Raw genomic sequence first — 20,697 nt, forward strand, 5'->3', positions numbered from 1 at the left:
ACTTTTATTACAATATTCACTATTACCCCCCACCTCACTTTCTCACTTTAGTATCTATGAAACCTTTTCAGTTCCTAGTACATTCTCAAAATATTTAGATGGCTCCTGACTGCCACTAACCTCTCACTTGGCAGATTATCTGATACCATCCACAAAAGCAGCACAGAGAAAATTTTGGGATTCCTCTGGACAGTCAAAAATAAAGAGTTTTTGCTAGCAAGTATTTCTAAGAATTGAAGTAACAAAATTTTTGCCACCCACTATCACTATACTCTAAAACAGCTATTTGAACAAATAGTATTTTTTGAAAGAAAAAGCACAACACAAAATCTAATATTTAAAAATAAGGAACTATGATAATTGTTTCCTTTACAAAAAATGATTTAAGGTTAAAAGAGCTTTCTTAAAGTGTCACTGCTTTTAGTACAAAGCTTAGGTAGGAGGCACCGAAGTAGCACTTCCTGGTTTTCAATGACTTCTGCACTGCCTGTGGAGCTCTTGACATTACTAGAAATTTTGGGGGGAAAATGAGCAGAGGCAGCAGGGTGTCATGATTAAGGCTAGCACCAGGCTGAACTGGGATCAAATCTGAACTCTGCCGCTTATTAGGTGTGTGACCTTAAGCAAGTTACTATACCATTCACCCTGGCTTCACTACCTTAAGAGGACCTGGCTGCCATTTGGTATGGGGTGATATGCCAAAATTATTCCATTAAATCCCCCTTTTAGCTTAAGCCCACTCACATTGGTCTCACTGCTTAAAGAGCTAGAAGTGAGACAATCATCCTTCCTGAACAGCCTCCTTATGATCCCTCCCCTCATAGGAATCTACCATCTATCAATCACTGTGACAATAATCTATGTATAGTCCCCAGACCCTCACACTGTGTAAGTATAGTGTCATTTAGTGTGTTACCAGGTGGCCTCTATAACATGACAGACATCAAATATGTCACCGGTGTATGTGTCTGTGTCTGTGCACGCATGTGTGCATGTCTGTGTGTTGCAGATGAGGAAGTTTCTCAACACTACTCCTGGCCTGAATATTATACCTCTTACCTCGATTACACGTTTTACATTTTGGGGAGTTATATATCTCCTTTTTAACAAATATGTCCATGTGTGTAATGGAAGGTGAAAGGAGTTCCATCTTAGGGTTTGCAAATGCAGTGGCAGAAAAGATGTTGCAATGACTTTGCCTTAAGATACAAGCCTGTGGTGGGAATGGGGTCTGTCTTTAATGAAGGCACATACTGTAGAACCAGGGACTCATCCTACATCAGGAAAGCACACAGGCTTCATCTTGAATGCCAACCCAGGCCGTTGGCATTATACGGACACACTAAGTAACCTACTCTGGTTTCAGTAGGGAAAAAATTATCAACTGAAATGAAGTTTCATAACTCATGGGTTAATCAAGGTATTAGTGGCCATGTAAATCCAAATCCTCCAATATAACCTTCAAAAGCTAAAAAGACTAACAAGAAGAACAAATAAAACCATACAAATTTCACACTTTTAATACAAGACAGACTAACTTCAAATTATGTAAAGTAGAAAACATAAACTCCATTCTAGTGGAGATATTACTCAAGCTCTTCCCCTAACCCATTACAGAGAGGACAGATAGATCTAGGGGAAGAAAAATTTTGCAAAAAGAAAAGGGGGCTGGAGGTGAGGACAGAAAGCCTAAAATTAAACTAAAATCATCCACAGAAAAAGAAAGCCCAGCCTAAGTGAAAAAATCCTCAAGAAGACCACCCATAGATGAGAGAAAATTATAGGGAAGGGATTTAAAAGTGCAGGGAGGATTCAAGAAGGTAGTCTTGATAAGGTCATGCATCAAAGGTGTGATGATAAATTTCATGTGTTAACTTGACTGGGCCATGAGATGCCCAAATATCTGGTTAAACATTATGTCTGGTTATGTCCATTACAGTGTTTATGGAAAAGACGAGCATTTGAATTTGTGGAATAGGTAAAGCAATTGGAAAGTGAGCATCATTCAACTTGTTAAGAGGCCAAACAGAACAAAAGGAGGGAGAAAGGCTGAATTCTCTCTATCTGCCTTACGGCTTGATACATCAGTTTTCTCCTATCCTTGGGCTGGAACTTACACCATTGTTGCTCCTAGTCCTCAGGCCTTCAGGCTGACTGGAATTTACACCATAGGTCTTCCCAGGTCTCCAGTTTGCAGATGGTGGGACTTCTCAGCCTCCGTGATTACATGAGCCAGTTTCTTACAAAAAAATCTCATTCTAGATATAGATATACATATGTATTTAGATATGTATCTATGTAAGTCTCCATCCTTTTGTTTCTATTTCTCTGGAGAGCCTTGACTAATACAAGCAAGGATGGTGGTAAAAACAAAAGAATGTGTGTTTTTGGAAATTAGATGATGAAAAAAGAAACTAAAAAGAAAGTTTCAGATTCTGTAAGGTTCTTATATACAGAAATTTAAGATTTTGTAAGAACATATATATATATATATACTCAAATACACACACACACACACACACACCCCCCTACTTGAGAAACACAAAATCCTCTCCCTCAAAAGGTGAAAAAAAGCCATCCAACAAACAAACCATACTGTGCTACACTGACAGAGGAGGACATTCTTGAATTAGTAATCTCATAAAACCCCCTAAAAAACAACAGCCCTGCTCATAGTCACACAGAGTTGCTGCAATCTTCATCTATATAAAATTTCTAAAATAAAAAATAACATTAGGACAATTAAGCTAATGAAAAGCACCCCCCAAAAAAACCAACAACAAAGTAGAAGATTTTAATAAATATTCCAAACTGAATTGTATCTTTTTTTTTCTTTTTTTTTTTTTTTGAGACAGGGTCTCACTCTGTCACCCAGGGTGGAATGCGGTAGCGCGATCTCAGCTCACCCCAACCTCCACCTCCTGGGCTCTCAAGTGATCCTCCCACCTCACCCCTCCCCAGTAGCTGGGGCTACAGGCACACACTACCATATCCGGCTAATTTTTGTATTTTTTGTAGAGAATGAGTTTTGTCATGTTGCCCAGGCTGGTCTCAAACCCCTGGGCTCAAGCCATCTGCCCACCTCAGCCTCCCAAAGTTCTGGCATTACAGACATGAGCCACTGCGCCCGGCCTGAATTGTACCTCTTTAAACAAGCATTTAGGAGTATGAAAACCATCATAAATCAGAAATGTAAACCTAAAAATAGAATGGGCAAAAATAAATAAATAAGAGAAAAGGTGAGGACTAAATTCCTGCTCAAAAATAGAGTAAACTAAAACCTTAATAAAAGGCACTGAGGAAAACAGGAAAAGAATGAAGAGAATAAAAATGAGATAATGAGGTAAAAAAAATAATCACAGGAACAGTTGGTAAAATGGAAGCTAAACAAAGAAGGTATAATTATGAGTAACTGAAGCCCCTGCAGAAGAAAAAGAAAATATTAGAACAGAATATTTAAAACTATAATCCAAAAAAAAATTTGCAGAAACAAAAAAAAATCTGATTCTACATATTAAGAGAATCCCCTAATGTAGCAAGGAAAATTGACCTGTTAAAATCAATTCTAAGATATATTACAGTAAAACTATTAGACTTTAAAAATATGAGAAGGAAAAGATCCAAGAATTCCAAACAAAAGATTCAAGCAACTTACCGGGGCAAGAAAATTAAGACTGGCATCAGACTTCTCAGAACAACAAAACATATAGAAAGCAAGGTCACATTATAAAAAGGGAAAGTGTGAACCAAGGACTTATTTCCACCCAACCTGTACTACCAATATTAAGGCTACTACAGGAGAACAATTTTTAATATGCAGGAACTCAGGGAAAATTGTGGTCACCATGAGTTCTTCTTAAGAAATCCACTAAAAGCTGAGCTATATCTAACCAATAGGTAAACTTCAGCAAAAGAACTGGTGGTGAAATTTTAATATATTTAATTGTAGATCTAAGAGCAAAACGAAGTTGCAATTAAGGATTGAGGATGAAACAGACATAATGCAACTGAAAAAAATGGAAAAAGAGAAAAAGAAAAATGTATAATAAACTTTTGTTGAAATAGCAATAGATAAGAATTATAGGACACCATTAAAAACTAACATAATAGATAGTATAAACTTAAATAAGAAAACAAAGAAATGAGGACATTTAAAAAAGGCATAAACACACAAGTAGCTGCTACAACAACAAACAGCAAAGCCTAAATATCCAAAAAAAAAAAATTGAAAGATGAAAAGGCAAAGAAAGCACATCACAGAGAAATAAAGAAAAATAGAACAATGTACATAGTATTTATAACATAAGAGTTGAAATCAAACATAAGTCATTAAAAATTTTTTCATTTGGCCATAAAAAAATACCTAATAAATGCTTATTCAAGAGATAACCTAAAACAGTATAGACCAAAAAGCTTAAAAAAAAAATTAAAAAAAATTTTACAAAAGAGATAAGCAAAGGCATACAAAGCAAATAGAAACAGTAAGGAAGCAAGAGTAATGATCTTGATACTAAAGACTCAAGTCAAAAAGCCTTAAATATGACACAGAGAAACACTGTTTAACATTAGAAGCTGCAATTCACAATGAAGATATAACCATTGTGTATGCCTATCATCACATAGCAACTACTTTTAAAAAGCAGAAACTACAGGGATGTACAGACATAGGAACATAACTTTAATAATATGTAAGACTGAAAACACTTATAAACTTAACTGAAAACTACATACCCTGATAATAAAAACTGTATCTCCTTCTCAAACGGACATCAATATTGACCAAAAAAAGTGCACACATATTAGGTAATTTAAAAAGCAACAGTATATTTTATGAAGTAGTAATAATGCAAACACTCTGATCATAATTCTAACAAAACTAGATATTAACAAAATCAAAAACAAAAATGGCATTCTACCTCAAAATTATACATTTTCCAAAAAAAGATACAAAATTATACATTTAATAACCTGAACAGAGGAAAATCTGTAGCCTTGAACATTTATATCAATAGTAAATTCATAATTCAAAAAGAACAAACTAAACTAAGAGAAAACAGAGACTAGAAATAATAAAGACAAAATAAATCAGCTGGATGGAGAATTTTAAAAATCGTATCATAAATCAAAATCCTGGAATTTTTTTAAGTAAATGAACAAGGTTAATCCAGAAAAAAAAAAAAAAAAAGGAGAAATCACAAATTCAAAATAAGAAGCGACAAGGGAGAAGATACATTTCAACAATATAAAAACACGTATTACAAAGATTATTTATTGCAGTGTTATTTATAATTGGAAAATACAATCAGAAATAACCTGAATGTCCACAAATGGGAAAGTGATTGAATAAACAAGCTGTAGATCCACACAATGGAGTACTATGCAGCTCTAAAAATTAATAAAGAGATCTCTATATCATTATAAAATATAGATATCCAGTATATACTGTTAAGTGGGAAAAACAAAATACAGAAGAATATATGCAGCATTCTACTTTTTGTATAGGAAAGAAGATATACATTTATCTGTCCATTTTGTATACAGAGAACCAAAAGAACTATATACATGAGAAACTAATCAGGGTAATCGCCTAGGAAGCAGAGGATAAGGGATGGAGAAGTGGTAGAAAAGATGGGAGGTATGATCAACACTTTTCTGTGTATAGCTTTCTGTATGGTTCTGACTTTTGGAACCATGTTAATGCTTAATATACTCAAAGAAATATGGAGATCCACAAAGATGAGAAAGGAAAAACATTCTAAGATGGAAATCAAACAAAACAAATGTCTCTATTGGTATTTCAAATGACTCAGGGAAAATTTAGGAAGAAAGGAAAACCTAACCACCAAAGTAACTTTTGAACACAGTATTTTTACTACATATTCTCAGGACGTAAACAAAAGAGAACTGTAAGTAAACACTGAGTTCCAGTAAGTGGGTTTGCTTTTTACAGTGTTAAGGATTAGCAATTCTAAATTACTTTTTGTATATTCTAAGATTGAGCAAATAAGTAAGTATACTGTGAACAACAGAAACCAGACTTCCTATTGTTAAAGGTAGTTACAAATACGGAAAGTGCAGGAGGCTAGAATGAAACCGGTAATGATGGCTGGCACAGGAATATGTCTTCATAGTTTTTTTTTTTGCTTTTGTTTTTGTTTTTTAAGATGGAGTCTCGCTCTGTCACCCAGGCTGGAGTACAGTGGCAGGATCTCAGCTCACGGCAACCTCTGCCTCCTGGGTTCAAGCAATTCTCCTGCCTCAGTCTCCCAAGTAGCTGGGGTTAGAGGCGCATATCACAGTGCCCAGCTAATTTTTGTATTTTTAGTAGAGACGGGGTTTCACCATGTTGGCCAGGCTGGACTCAAACTCTTGACCTCAACTACTCCACCTGCCTCAGCATCTGAAAGTGCTGGGATTACAGGCATGAGCCACCACATCCAGCATATTCATAGTTTTTATACAGAGATAGATACAGGGATACATGCACGCATGCATGTGTGCGTGTGTGTGTGCACATAGCCTGGCGTGTGTGCATGTGTGTGTGTATGCCCTGGCTCTGTCCACTTGGAGGGCTCTGATGGTTAATTTCAGTAATTCCAGGTGTTGACTTGACTGGGCCACAGTGTGTCCAGATATCTGGTTAAACATTTTCTTGTTTTCTGTAAGGGTGTTCTGGATAAGATTTACATTTTAACTGGAAGAGTAAATCAGTTTGCCCTCCATAATGTAGGTGGGCCTCATCAAATCAGTTGAAAGCATGAGCAGAACAAAAAGACTTGACTCTCAGTAGGAGGCATTCCTCCAGCAGGACTGCCTTCAGACTTCATTTACAACATCAGCTCTTCCACAACATCAGCTCTTCCTACCTGATGGCCTTCAAACTAGAACATCGGCTCTCTCTGGGTCTCCAGCCTGCTTGCTGACTCTGCAGATTAGACTTATCAGCCTCCATGATCATGTAAGCAAATCCCTTTAAACAAATAAATAAATAGACATCTCTCAGTAACATGAGTGCCCAGATCTTGATTTCCAAATAACATTCGCACTAAAAAGAATTAGGGCTGCTTGAAAATACGACAGATTTCAAGGCTGGATAAGGTAAGTACAAGATGACTCTGAAACACTTGTTGCCAGAATATAAGAAAAGGCTCAGGCTGGACGCAGTGGCTCACACCTGCAATCCCAGCACTTTGTGGGGCTAAGGCGGGTAGATCACTTGGGGTCAGGAGTTTGAGACCAGCCTGGCCAACATGGTGAAATCCCGTCTCTACTAAAAATAGTACAAGTATACATCACCAGTAAAGGAACAAAACAATAGTATGGGTGTCCTGACAAGAGATTCTGAAGACACATCTCTTCTGTAGTATTCCAGCCAGAAATGCATAACCTGAATCTAATCATGAGGAAATAGCAGACAAACTCAAACGGCAAAAATATTTCTAAAAAATAACTGACTGGAATTCTTTAAAAATGTCGTTTATCAGCTGGGCACAGTGGCTTTTGTCTGTAATCCCAGCACTTTGGAAGGCTGAGGTGGGAGGATTCTTGAGGCCAGGAGTTCAAGGCCAGCCTGGGCAACATAGTGAGATCTCATCTCTTTAAAAAAAAAAAAAAAAAAGTCATATTATGAAACACAAAGGAAGACTGAGGAAGTGTTCTGTATTAAGGACCCTAAAGAGACATGAAAAACCAAAAGTAACACATATAATCCTGAACTGGAACCTATACCAGGGGAAACAGTTTCTCTTTTACTTAAAAGGAAATTAGGAAATACTGCAAAATTTAAATAAAGTCTATAGAGTACTGCATCAATGTTAACTTCCTGATATTGACGATTATATTGTGGTTATATATTTTTAAAAAATCCTTATTTAGGGAGACATACTTAGGAATAAAGGGACATAAGTATTTAGGGGCTAAGGGGCATAATGTCTCCAAATTACTCCCAAATAGTTCAGAAACAAATACTGTCTCATGAAAACATGAAACCAAATATGGTAAAAAGTTAATATTAGGAGAATGTGGAGTGAAACCTATACAGTAATTCTTTGAATTATCTTTGCAATTTTTCTATAAGTCTGAAATTATTTCAAAATAAAATAAATTTAGGTAAAATTACAGTCGTATGTGACACGCTCTTCTACGTTATTTCTCAATATATGTCCAAACCCACATACGTATTATAAAAACCAAAGGCAAACACTTAAGAAAACCCTCAAGTTATTCTTTTCCTGTACTCTCTACATAACAATGGCACGTAGCCTGCTGATTCTACCCTCTTCTCAACAGCACTATTGCCTCAATTACGGTATTACCTCGGAAACATTTCCTGACTCCAGACTCACCCGCCTTTACCCACTTGCAAAATTAATTCTTTCACTCCATTTGAAAATCCCAAATGGTACTCCACAGCCAATTCTTTTACAAGACTTAAGTCTTTTCCAGATCATCCTCCTGCCTCTCTCTCCACTTCATGTTTTTCTCATTAGCAAGAAACCAAGTGCAACTCTCTGAACTTGCAATACTGTTTCATGGTTTGAGCCCTGGCCTATGATGTCATCTTCGCTGAAATATCATTACCACAATCCTTTGTCCATGAAATTCCTACTCATGCTTTAACCCTATCTTAGATTCACCTTCTCCATGAAACCTTCCCTGACGCAACACTCAAGGTGAGGATGAGTACACATTCTCTCCCTCCTCAGTGCTACCATTTACCATCCACTCTATTACGATTATTATTCATCATTATCTATCTCCCCTTCTAACAAGAGCTCACTGACAGAAGGAACCATGTCATTTTTACTTGTAGAATTACTTAAGATATAATATGAACTCAAATAGCATTTATTACAATAAGTAATTATATGTAGCCAGGTGTGGTGGCTCACACCCATAATCCCAGCACTTTGGGAAGCTGAGGCAGGAGGACTGCTTGACCCCAAGAATTCAAGACCAGCCTGGGCAACACAGTGAGACCTCATCTCTTAAAAAAAAAAAAAAAAAAAAAAAAAAAAAAAAAGCTGGGCATGGTAGTGCATGTCTACAGCCCTAGCTACTTGGGAGGCTGAGATGGGAGGACCACCTGAGCCCAGGAGTTTAAGGTTACAATGAGCTACAATTGTGCCACTGCACTCTAACCTGGGCAACACAGAGAGATCCTGTCTCTAAAAAGTAATTTTTAAAAATTATATGTACGTATACATACACATTACCTGAGCATATAGCAAAGGGTAGATATTAAGAAAGCCTCAATCTGTATGTTGACAAGTAAAATCTAAGAAAATGAAAAAATAAATTTCAGTCTGAAAAATATTTAAATAGAGGAGATGACCCGTGCTCTTACTTGTAATTTAATATGTAAGAACAAGTCCTAGACTTAATTATTTTACACTCATGTTTGAAAAAAAATCTGATGTAGTTTTTTCTTTTTTTATTTTTATTTGCTATAGTTTGATGATTCAGAACACTTTGTGCTTCACAGGCTTTACAATCATGAGTTGGGACCAAAATAAATGTATGTAAATAGAATAATATAAAACCATATTTTACCAAGTAGTTTTACTTGGTAATATTTAATGACAAGGATCATCTTTTTGGTCAAAGTGTTTTAAAAGCAGTAATTCCTGATTTAAAATCAAGTCTATAAAAATATCTAATTAGGTCTTAATCTTATTTTCTTGATCTAAAACCAAACTGATTACATAATCTTCTATCAGAAAAATGTTTAAAAGAAAACACTGCAAATGTTACACTTGCCCTCCTTTCTAAGGGACAAATGAAATTATTTTCTAATAATTTACATTATTACAGGGACAAATGAAATTATTTTCTAATCCTAAAACAGAGATCCTTAAATCACTAAAGACATGATAATCTATACAAAAGCTTCTGTGAAAAAAAAATACCATGACACACAAATATCCATAACCATACCTACAGAAATTAGCACTGCTTTTCCTGTCTTCTTGTGTTTTAATACCCCACTCTCCTGGTTTTTCCGATGACCTTCTGATGTTCACTTTGTGTTAGACTTTTTGGGGGACTTGGCGTGATTTGATCCTTGTTTACCTGGCCCTTCCCACATTTCTATCATAGCCTACATTTCCAGGCATAAAATTTAGCATCTATTAAAAACATGTGCTTTACAAAGTCAGGCACTGAGCCAGTTTTTATTTACCATTGTGTGTGTGTCCCTTCCCTACAAGTCCCAAGCATACTGTCAGTGAACATAAGACAAATGGCTAAGTTTGGAGATAATTTTAAGGGCTAATTTTTAAAAAGATTTATTTTCTTTTGAAATAAGGAAAGTGATTTTTTTCCACGGTCTCTTCTGTTAGTAAGCTCATTTTCCAAACTTGTAATATGACACATATGCCAAATATAGAAGCATAAAGGGTAACTTCAAAATCTGCCCTCAATGTTTGAGTACAGAGACTTGCCCCACCCCTGCTCATCAGAGACAAGAGTCCATGGGAGTCAGTATCTTTATCTCTTGCCAGAATAACGGAGATCCAGTCATGGCATACAAATTTGGAAATGAAACTGGAAGTATTAATTGTAAGTTGACCTTTGAGCAATACAGGGGTTATGGGCACCTGCCCTCCACATAGTCAAAAATCCACATATAACTTTAGACTCCCCAAAAACTCAGCTACTAAGAGCCTACTGCTGACCAGAGCCTTACCAATAACATAAAACCGATTAACACATATTTTGTATGTTATATGTATTATATACGATATTCTTACAATAAAGCTAGAGAAAATAAAATGTTATTAAGAAAATCAAAAAAAGAGAACATATATTTACTATTCATTAACTGGAAGTGGATCATCAAAAATGTCATCATCCTTGTTGTCTTTACATTGAGTCAGTTGAGAAAGTGGAGGAAGAGGACAGGCTGGCCCTGCTGTCTCAGAGGTGACAGATATAGAAGAAAAGCCACATAAAGTGAACCCATCTGGTTCAAACCTGTTGTTCAAGGATCAACTGTACAATCATACTAATAAGTCCACAGAAAACTCTTGGCATAATAAAATTAACGCCTTCTCATGGCCTTAGAAATCCTGACATGATCAAATTTCTTCAAAATTCTTAGATTCCATAAAAATACATATTAAATAAAAGTTACAGCATATACATTTAGGAAAACAAAATTTGACAAATACTTTGACAATTATCTAATAACGTTCTTACTACCATTCCTAGAGATTAACCTAATATGAAGCATTAGCTCCTTTAAAGTAGTCCCCTCAGTCATGCCAGTTTCTGTAAGAAACTAGAAACTTACTGCTCAATAAATTACTATGTGTAGGGAAAAAGGTCAGTGTCATTTTATAATTCTTTCTGTGCTTTAGAGTCATAATACAATGAACCAAATTGAGTATATGGCCCTAAAATAAATAATGAACTAGAGCACCTAATTTCTTCTTCCTCAGAGGAAATTTCGCCTTTGTTGTCACAAAGTTAATTGAATTCTTATCTTTGAGTCTATTTTTTCTCTATGTTCTTTATTAACTGACCTCTTTTCTCCTTCTTTTCTTCCTCTGCCTTGCCCTTGTTTCCTTATCCCTAACTGCTTTTATTATTAGAAACTAAAAGTCTGTCAGTCTCTTAAATTAAATACATTAACTATTTACATGCCAAATGTTTACACCAGTTTTATCATAAGAAATTCAAGAGTGTCTCATTTACTAATCACGACTAATGTTTGATTTCTCTGCTGTAGCAGTAAATTCTTTATTATCTATATTTGTGCCAACTATGTATCTTACTATCTGACAAAAAGTAAACACTCGAAGTGAGATTAAGACTATTAATTCAACAAAAAATTCTACAGTATCAATGGATTATATAGGATGCTATACGTTCTGTACTGTTCCTGCAACCACCTTTTAAAAAAATGAATAGAGAATTTTTTTAAATCTTTGAGAGAATAATCCTGAATTCTGTTATTTCATATTGTCTACAGAAATTTAATTATTGCCACAAAATGTTTTCTTCCTTTTGCAAACCAGCTCATAGTTCATATAATGACTCTCCTGGATGAGTCATCTGCAGGAAGTACAAGGGTTTTTTTTTTTTTTTTAATCTCCTAAGGTAAAAACTTTGAAGTATAAAGTTAAAAGCTGCACAGCTGGAAGCATTCTGGGAAAGAACTTTAAAAGTGACTGAAACCACTGGTATTCACTTATATTTTAACCCAGCTACATATTAGAATCATTTGGGGAGCTTTTTAAAAATATCAATGAGAGCCCCAGTTCAAATCAACTGAATGACAATCTCTGGGTTTAGACCTAGGCACAGGAATTATTTCAGAACTCCCCAGGTAAACAACATATGCAGCTAGGATTCAAAACCACTGGCCAAGTCTTTATCATTATTAAGATAGACTAAAACAATAAGGCATCATTTAGCACTATTAATGCTTTATTCTTAAAGAAATGCCATTTAACTACATGCAAACCTTAAATTATCTACTATTCCAATGTTTAAGTCCAATACTCAACAAAGAGTGGATGCTCCACAATCAGTGACTGGTGATACTGATATATTAACAACCAAATTTACAATCATTACCTTACTTTAGAAGGACAACCAAACTATTCTGGTGCAGAACATATTATTTTGACATTTTTCAATAGTTCCAGCTTCACATCTTCTGAAACAACTGATGATTCAGTCAAATACCTAACAGCTTGCAGATTACAAGGTGATGGGATACATGGCCTTGAGATGAAGGATTGGGGCATTTCAGACAGCAGAACAAATTGAACAAGGTCATGGTATACAGACAGTAGAAACGCAGAATCCTATAGAATAGAATTCTATAGAACATCAAATGGTGTGACAGAGACACACAGGAGTAGCTGGAAGAGGAGAGAAAAGCTAAGATTCTTCACAGATTAAGAAGCATGGCACATGTATACATATGTAACTTACCTGCACATTGCGCACATGTACCATAAAACCTAAAGTATAATAATAATAATAATAATAATAATAAAAAAAAAAAAAAAGAAGCTCTCTGAATAACAGACTAAGAAACTTAGATGATGATCTACAGGCAACAGTCACTGGAGGTTTTCTAAAAGGAGTGACTTGGTGTTCTACTTCCTGGAAGATGGAGTAGACACAATTTGTCCTATTCCTCTCACTAAGTACAAATAAAAGTGCTACACATTACATACAAAACAAGCATAAGAAGTCTGTGAACGGTAGAGAAAGGAACGCAGACTGCTAGGGGCCTCAGGACCCAAGATTAAGTTTCCCTTGAGTTTTCTTTTTGCCTAATTACATCTCAGACTTGCAGCTGTAAAACTGGCAACCTGGAAATAACAATAGGAGAAGACAAAAATAAAGCCCCAACAAAAGCCTCCAGTCAAAAGACTAGGAAGGAGCAGTCCAGCAAGAAAGAAAACTTTAGACCAAAAAAGTGCTACTCTAGCCCAAACTACACAAAACACTGGCCTCACCCTCACCCATGCCAGAAGGTCAAGTGGAGGGCCTAGACTTCCATTCTCGAAAGTCTGTAAGGAGGCATATAACACCCCTCAGGAGTGTGAAGTGAGACAAAGCCAAGTAGGGATCCAACACATTCATCTAGTAATGATCTCCCACCTCCAACATCCCCCATCCCTGTTGTGTGAGTGGAGCCCAGTGGAGCCCACACGGGGCGCTGTTAGAATGATCTGACAATGATTTTAAAGCAGCCATGATGAAAATGCTTCCACAAGGAATTATGAACGTGTTTAAAACAAATAAAACAACAGAAACCCCCACTAAGAAAACAGACAATCTTGGCAAACAAACAGAAAATATAAGAGAACCAAATGGAAATTTTAGAACCAAAAAATACAATAATCAGATAAAAGTGCAGTACATGGGATCAAAAGCAGAATGAGGGCACAAACGAAGGAAATCAATAAAATAGAATATAGTAGAAGCTGCATGATAATAACAAGAACACAGACGGAAGAACAAATGAACAAATCCTCAAGGACCAGTGAGACTATATGAAAGATCAAACATTTGTTTCATTGGAGTCCCAGAAGCAGAGGAGAAAGGGAGGTGAGGACTGAAAAAGTACTTGAGGAAATTAAGGGCTAAAAACTTCCCCAATTTGGCAAAGAACCCAAACATACAGAAGGTGAATGAAGCGGAAAGAGGAGGGACACACACACACACAAAATCTGTGCCAAGTTACACCCTAATTAAACTTTTGAAAACTAAGGACAAAGAAAGCATTCAGAAAATAAATGAAATCTTATCTACAAGAGAAAACAAAAAATTCAAATGAAAGCAGATTGCTCATCAAAAGCCACCAAATGAAGTGGCTCATGATGGGGGCTCAAGCAGGAAGATTGCTCACGCCAGTTCAACATCAGTCTTGGCAATATAGCAAGACTCTCATCTTTAAAAAAAAAAATGTAGGGCTGGGCACGGTGGCTCACGCATGTAATCCCAGCATTTTGGGAGGCCGAGGCAGGCAGATCACGAGGTCAGGAGATCGAGACCATCCTGGCTAACACGGTGAAACCTGTCTCTACTAAAAATACAAAAAATTAGTTGGGCATGGTGGCGGGCACCTGTAGTCCCAGCTACTGGAGAGACTGAGGCAGGAGAATGGCATGAACCCAGAAGGCACAGCCTGCAGTGAGCTGAGATCATGCCATTGCACTCCAGCCTGGGTGAAAGAGCGAGACTCTGTCTCATTAAAAAAAAAAAAAAAATTAAGAACAGGCAGGAAGGCCTAGAGAGAGCAATTAAGCAAAAGAAAGAAATAAGAGGCATATATATAAGAAAAGAAGTCTAATTATCTCTTTTCATTATAATATGATTGTATACCTAGAAAATACTAAAGCCTCCATCAAAAGGCTCCTAGGACTGATAAATGGGCTCAGTAGAGTTTCAGGATACAAAATCAATGTACAAAAATCAGTAGCACTTCTATATGCCAATAACATTCCAGGTGAGAGCCAAATCAAAAATACTATCCCATTTACAATAGCCACACACACAAAAATAAAATACCTAGGAATACACCTAACCAAGGAGGTAAAAGATCCCTACAAAAAGAACTACAAAACACTACTTAAATAAGTTATAGAGAACTAATGGAAAAACATTACATGTTCATGAATTGGAAGAATCAACATCATTAAAATGGCCATATTGCCCAAAGCAATCTACAGATTTAATGCAATTCCTATCAAACAACCAATGTCATTTTTCACAGAATTAGAAAAAACTATTCTAAAATTCATCTGGAACGAAAAAACGACCCAAGTACCCAAAGCAATTCTAAGCAAAAAGAACAAAGCCAGAGGTATTACATTACTCAACTTCAAACAATACTATAAGGCTACAGTAACCAACACAGCATGGTACTGGTACAAAAACAGACACATGGACAAATGGAACAGAAAAGTGAACAAAATAAAGACAAAATAAAGACAAACCTCAGCCATCTGCTCTTCGACAATACAAGCAATGGGAAAGGACTCCCTATTCAAATAAACGGTGCTGGGATAATTGGCTAGCCACGTGCAGAAGAATGAAACCGGACAGTACCTTTTACCACATACAAAAATTAACACAAGATGATTAAAGACTTAAATGTAAGACCTAAAAGCACAGAAATCCTAAAAGAAAACCTAGGAAATACCATTCTAGACATCAGCCTTGGCAAATAATTCATGACTAAGTCCTCAAAAGCAATTGCAACAAAAACAAAAATTGACAAGTGGGACCTACTTAAACTAAAGAGCTTCTGCACAGCAAAAGAAACTATCAACACAGTAAACAGACAACCTACAAAATGGAAGAAAACATTCAAAAATTATGTATCTGACAAAGATCTAATATCCAGAATCCATAAGGAACTTAATCAATTCAACAAGCAAAAAACAAATAACCCTATTAAAAAGTGGGCAATAGACATGAACAGACATTTCTCAAAAGAAGACATACAAGCAGCCAACAAACCTGAAAAAATGCTCAATATCACTAGTCATCAGAGAAATGCAAACATACCTGTCAGAATGGCTATTATTAAAAAGTCAAAAAAAAAATGACAGATGCTGGCAAGGCTGCAGAGAAAGGGAAACGTTTCCCACTGTTAGTGGGAATGTAAACTGGTTCAGCCAGTGGGGAAAGCAGTTTGGAGATTTCTCAAATAACTTAAAACAGGACTACCATTCGACCCAGCAATCCCATTACTGGGTATATATCCAAAAGAAAATAAATTGTTCTACCAAAAAGACACATGAACTTTTATGTTCATTGCAACATTATTCACAATAGCAAAGACATGGAATCAATCTAGGCGCCCACCAATGGTGGACTGGATAAAGAAAATGTGGTACAAATATACCATGGAATACTATGTAGCCATAAAAAAGAAGGAAATCAAGTCCTTTGCAGCAATATGGATGCAGCTAGAGGACATCATCCTAAGTGAATTAACAAAGAAACAGAAAACCAAACACCACACGTTCTCACTTGTAAGTGGGAGCTAAACTACGGGTACACATGGACATAAAGATAACAAGAGACACTGGGGCTACTAGATGGGAGAGGGTGGGTGGGGGCTAAGGGCTGAAAAACAACCTATTGGGTACTTTACTCATTACCTGGGTGACAGGACCATTCATACCCCAAACTTCAGCATCATGCACTACACCCATGTAACAAACTACATATGTACCCCATGAATCTAAAATAAAAGTTGAAATTATTAAAAAAAATATATGTATACACACACACACACACACACACACATATATGAGGTGGTGTACACTTGTATCCTAGCTACTTGGGAGGCTCCAGCAGGAGCCTCACTAAGCCCAGGACCTTGGGGCTGCAGTGAGCTATGATCTTGCCACTACACTACAGCCTGGGTGACAGTGCAAGACTCTGTCTCTAAATCTCTAAAAAAATGAATGAATTAATTAATTTTTAAAGAAAACAAAACCAGCTGGATGTGGTGGCTCACACCTGTAATCCCAGCACTTTGTGAGGCCAAGGCAGGTGAATTGTTTGAGATCAGGAGTTCAAAACCAGCCTGGCCAACATGGTGAAACCCTGTCTCTTACTAAAAATACAAAAAATTAGCCAGGCATGATGGCACACGCCTGTAGTCCTAGCTACTCAGGAGGCTGAGACAGGAGAATCACTTGAAACCAAGAGGTGGAGGCTGCAGTGAGCCGAGATCACACCACTGCACTACAGCCTGGGAGATACAGTGAGACTCTGTCTCAAAAAAAAAAACAAAAAAAAACCATGAAAAACATGGAGGCCAGAAGGGAGTGGTACAATATTTTTCAAGTGATGAAACAAGACTATCAACCCAGAATCCTATACTCAGTAAAAATATATTATAGGCTAGAGGGAGAAATCAAAACATTCCCAAATGAAGAAAAACTAAGCAAAACTTTTTCCAACATATATACCTCAAAAGAATGGCTAAAAGAAATTTTCTAAACAGAAAGATAATGGTAAAAGAGGAAACCACAGAAGAGCGGGAACAAACAAAAAAAAGGTGGTAAGCAAAAATATGGGAAACTACAATAGGCTTCCCTTGTCTTGAGTTGTCTAAATTATGTCTGACACCTGAAGCAAGGATATAGCTGTCTGACATGATTCTAAATGTGTGTACAGGAAACAGTGTAAGATGATTATATTACAAATGGGGTAAAGAGCCATAAAGGAGGTAAGGCTTCTACACTTCACTCAAACTGGTTAAATGATAACAACAGTAGACTGTAATAAATTATGTATATACAATTAATAGCCAGAGCAACCACCAAAAAAGATACACAAAGAGATACACTCAAAAACAAAACACATGAATCAAAATAGAATTCTAAAATACGCTTGCTGGGTATGGTGGCTCATGCCTGTAATCCAGCATTTTGGGAGGTTAAGGCAGGAGTATTGCTTCAGTCCAGGAGTTTGAGACCAGCCTGGGCAACACAGCATGTTGGCAACATAGCAAGACCCTGTCTCTACAAAATATTTTTAAAAATTAGCCAGATGAGCTGGGCACGTTGGCTCACGCCTGTAATCCCAGCACTTTAGGAGGCTGAGGCAGACAGATCACAAGGTTAGGAGTTCAAGACCAGCCTGGCCAATATGGTGAAACCCTGTCTCTACTGAAAATACAAAAATTAGCCAGGTGTGGTGGCACATGCCTGTAGTCCCAGCTACTCCGGAGGCTAAGGCAGAAGAATCACTTGAACCCGGGAGATGGAGGTTGCAGTGAGCCGAGATCGCACCACAGCACTTTAGCCTGGGTGACAGAGCAAGACTCTGTCTCAAAAAAAAAAAAAAAAAAAAAAATTAGCCAGATATGGTGGCACACACCTATGGTCCTAGCTACTTAGGGGGCTGAGATGGGAGGATCACTCAAGCCCAGCAGCTAAAGTGAGCTGTGATGGCACCAGTGCACTCCAGCCTGGGCAACAGAGTGAGACCCTGTCCCAAAAAAATAAAATATGCTCAAATAACCCATAAAAAGGGAGGAAAAAGAAAACAGACAAAAGAGAAACAGAGATAAACAGAAAATAAAATGGCAGACTAAGCCCTAACATAGCAACAACTACAGTAAATGTATTAGTCTAAACATATTCATTAAAAAACATGTTAATAGAGTAGATTTTAAAAAACATGACCCAACTAATTTCTCCCTACAAGAAACTCACTTCAAATATACTAAAAAGGCAACCTCAAAGTAAAAGGATGGAAAAAATAAATCATGTAAACATTAACCAGGCTGGGCACGGTGGCTCACACCTATAATCCCAACACTTTGGGAGGCCGAGGCGGGCGGACCACAGGTCAGGAGTTCGAGACCAGCCTGGTCAATGTGGCGAAACCCCATCTCTACTAAAAACACAAAAATTAGCTGTGTGTGGTGGCGTGCGCCTGTAATCCCAGATACTCGGGAGGCTGAGGCAGGAGAATTGCTTGAACACAGGAGGCAGAGGTTGCAGTGAGCCGAGATCATGCCACTGCACTGCGGCCTGGGTGACAGAGTGAGACTCCATCTCAAAAAAAAAAAAAAAAAAAATTAACCAAAGAAAAGTGACAATGGCTATACCAGAGACAGAGATGTACATTTTATAATGATAAAAGGGCCAATTCATCAAGAAGACATAGCAATCCTAAATGTGTATGCACCAAATAACAAAGTTGAAAAATATGTGAAGCAAAAACTAAAGAACTGAAAAGACAAATGCACAGTTATAACTCCAGATATCTCTTCAGTATCTCTCGTTCTCTTTCTCTCTCTCAAGTGTTTATCACACAAGTGTCTAGCGAACAACTACACAGAAAATCAACAAGGATACAGAAGAACTCAACACTACATCAACCAACCAGATCTAATCAACATTTATAAAACAGTCTACCACAAAACGGCAGAATATAAATTTCTTCCCAAATGCACATGGATCACAGACTAAGATAGATCATGCTAAGATAGACCTGAGCAATAAAGCAAACCTCAACAAATTTAAAATAACAAAATCATACAGAATCTCTTCTCTGACCAAAATGGACTCAAACTAGAAATCAATAACAGAAAGATAAAAGAACAATCTTCAACCACTTAGTAACCAAGTAACATTTCTAAAAAAATCTCATGAGAAGGTGGCAGAGTGAAAGTAGGGTAATGGTAAAACTCGTTGGAAAGATCTACTCAGCAGTCTGCCCAAATCCAACTTTGAGGAGTTTACGAAATAGGAATTAGTCTCCCATTATATATATTTTTTATTTTTTTCTCTGCTTTGTCCATGTTGAGGATGGTCTCCCACCTTCAGATTCCACTTGGGCATATATTCTTTTATTATCTACCTAGGTAATATTTATAACTACAATAGCGGTCAAGGCTGGGCACATATTTTTAAAGTATTTATTTTACTTATTTTTCTAATTGACAAATAATTGTACATATTCATGTAGTACATAGTAATGTTTTGATATATAATGCATGCTGATCAGATCGGGGTAGTTTTTTTTTTTAATTCCAACTTTGTTTACATTATATAAGACCATTTTATCTAATAAGTCTAGATGCTGCATGAGGGATAAGCATATTAAAAAATAAATACATAAATGAAGCATAAGTTCTTATAACATTTACAAAAATCTAGAAAACTCAGCTTTAGAAGATGGAAACTGCCCAAATATTTTGTTTGTTTTTGTTTTTGTTTTAAGAGACAGGGTCTTTCTTGCTCTGTCACCCAGGCAGGAGTGTAGTGGCACCTTCTTAGTTCACTGCAGCCTAGAACTCTTTGTCTCACACAATCCCTCCCACATCAGCTCCTAAGTAGCTAGGACTATAGGCATGTACCACCACACCTGGCTAATTTGTTAAATTTTTTTTTCTTTTTTTGTAGAGACAAGATCTCGTTATGTTGCCTAGGTAGGTCTTGAAGTCCTAGGCTCAAGGGATCCTCCTGCCTTGGTCTCCCAAAGGGCTAGGGTTATAGGCATGAACCACCATGCCTGATTAAAGGATGTTATTTCTGACAGTATTATTTAGGATGGTAAATAATTAGCAATGACTTAAATGTATGGCAGATACAGGAATAAACAGAAATTTACACTACCTAAGAGCCAAATAGGAAGTCTCAAGGGAAATAAAAAAATACATTGAACTGAATGAAAAATGAAACTACAATATATCCA

At 36.7% G+C, this 20,697-nt stretch overlaps 1 protein-coding gene across 3 annotated transcripts in view; it reads right to left on the reverse strand.

The window, feature by feature from the left end:
• Positions 1 to 20,697, reverse strand: part of SESTD1 (SEC14 and spectrin domain containing 1) — a 151,536-nt gene that overhangs the window by 113,496 nt on the left and 17,343 nt on the right. Inside the window, exon 2 of one of the 3 annotated variants that reach the window (XM_024243509.3) lies at positions 6,867 to 6,970. The exons of the other annotated variants lie outside the window; for them this stretch is intronic. Within the exon in view, the coding sequence (XP_024099277.1) occupies positions 6,867 to 6,958 (92 nt within the window). The 5' untranslated portion in view covers positions 6,959 to 6,970. The remainder of the gene's footprint in view (positions 1 to 6,866; positions 6,971 to 20,697) is intronic. 3 annotated transcript variants of the gene reach the window in all.

Source organism: Pongo abelii, chromosome 11, assembly GCF_028885655.2.
Source record: "Pongo abelii isolate AG06213 chromosome 11, NHGRI_mPonAbe1-v2.0_pri, whole genome shotgun sequence".
Classification (NCBI taxonomy): Eukaryota; Metazoa; Chordata; class Mammalia; order Primates; family Hominidae; genus Pongo; species Pongo abelii.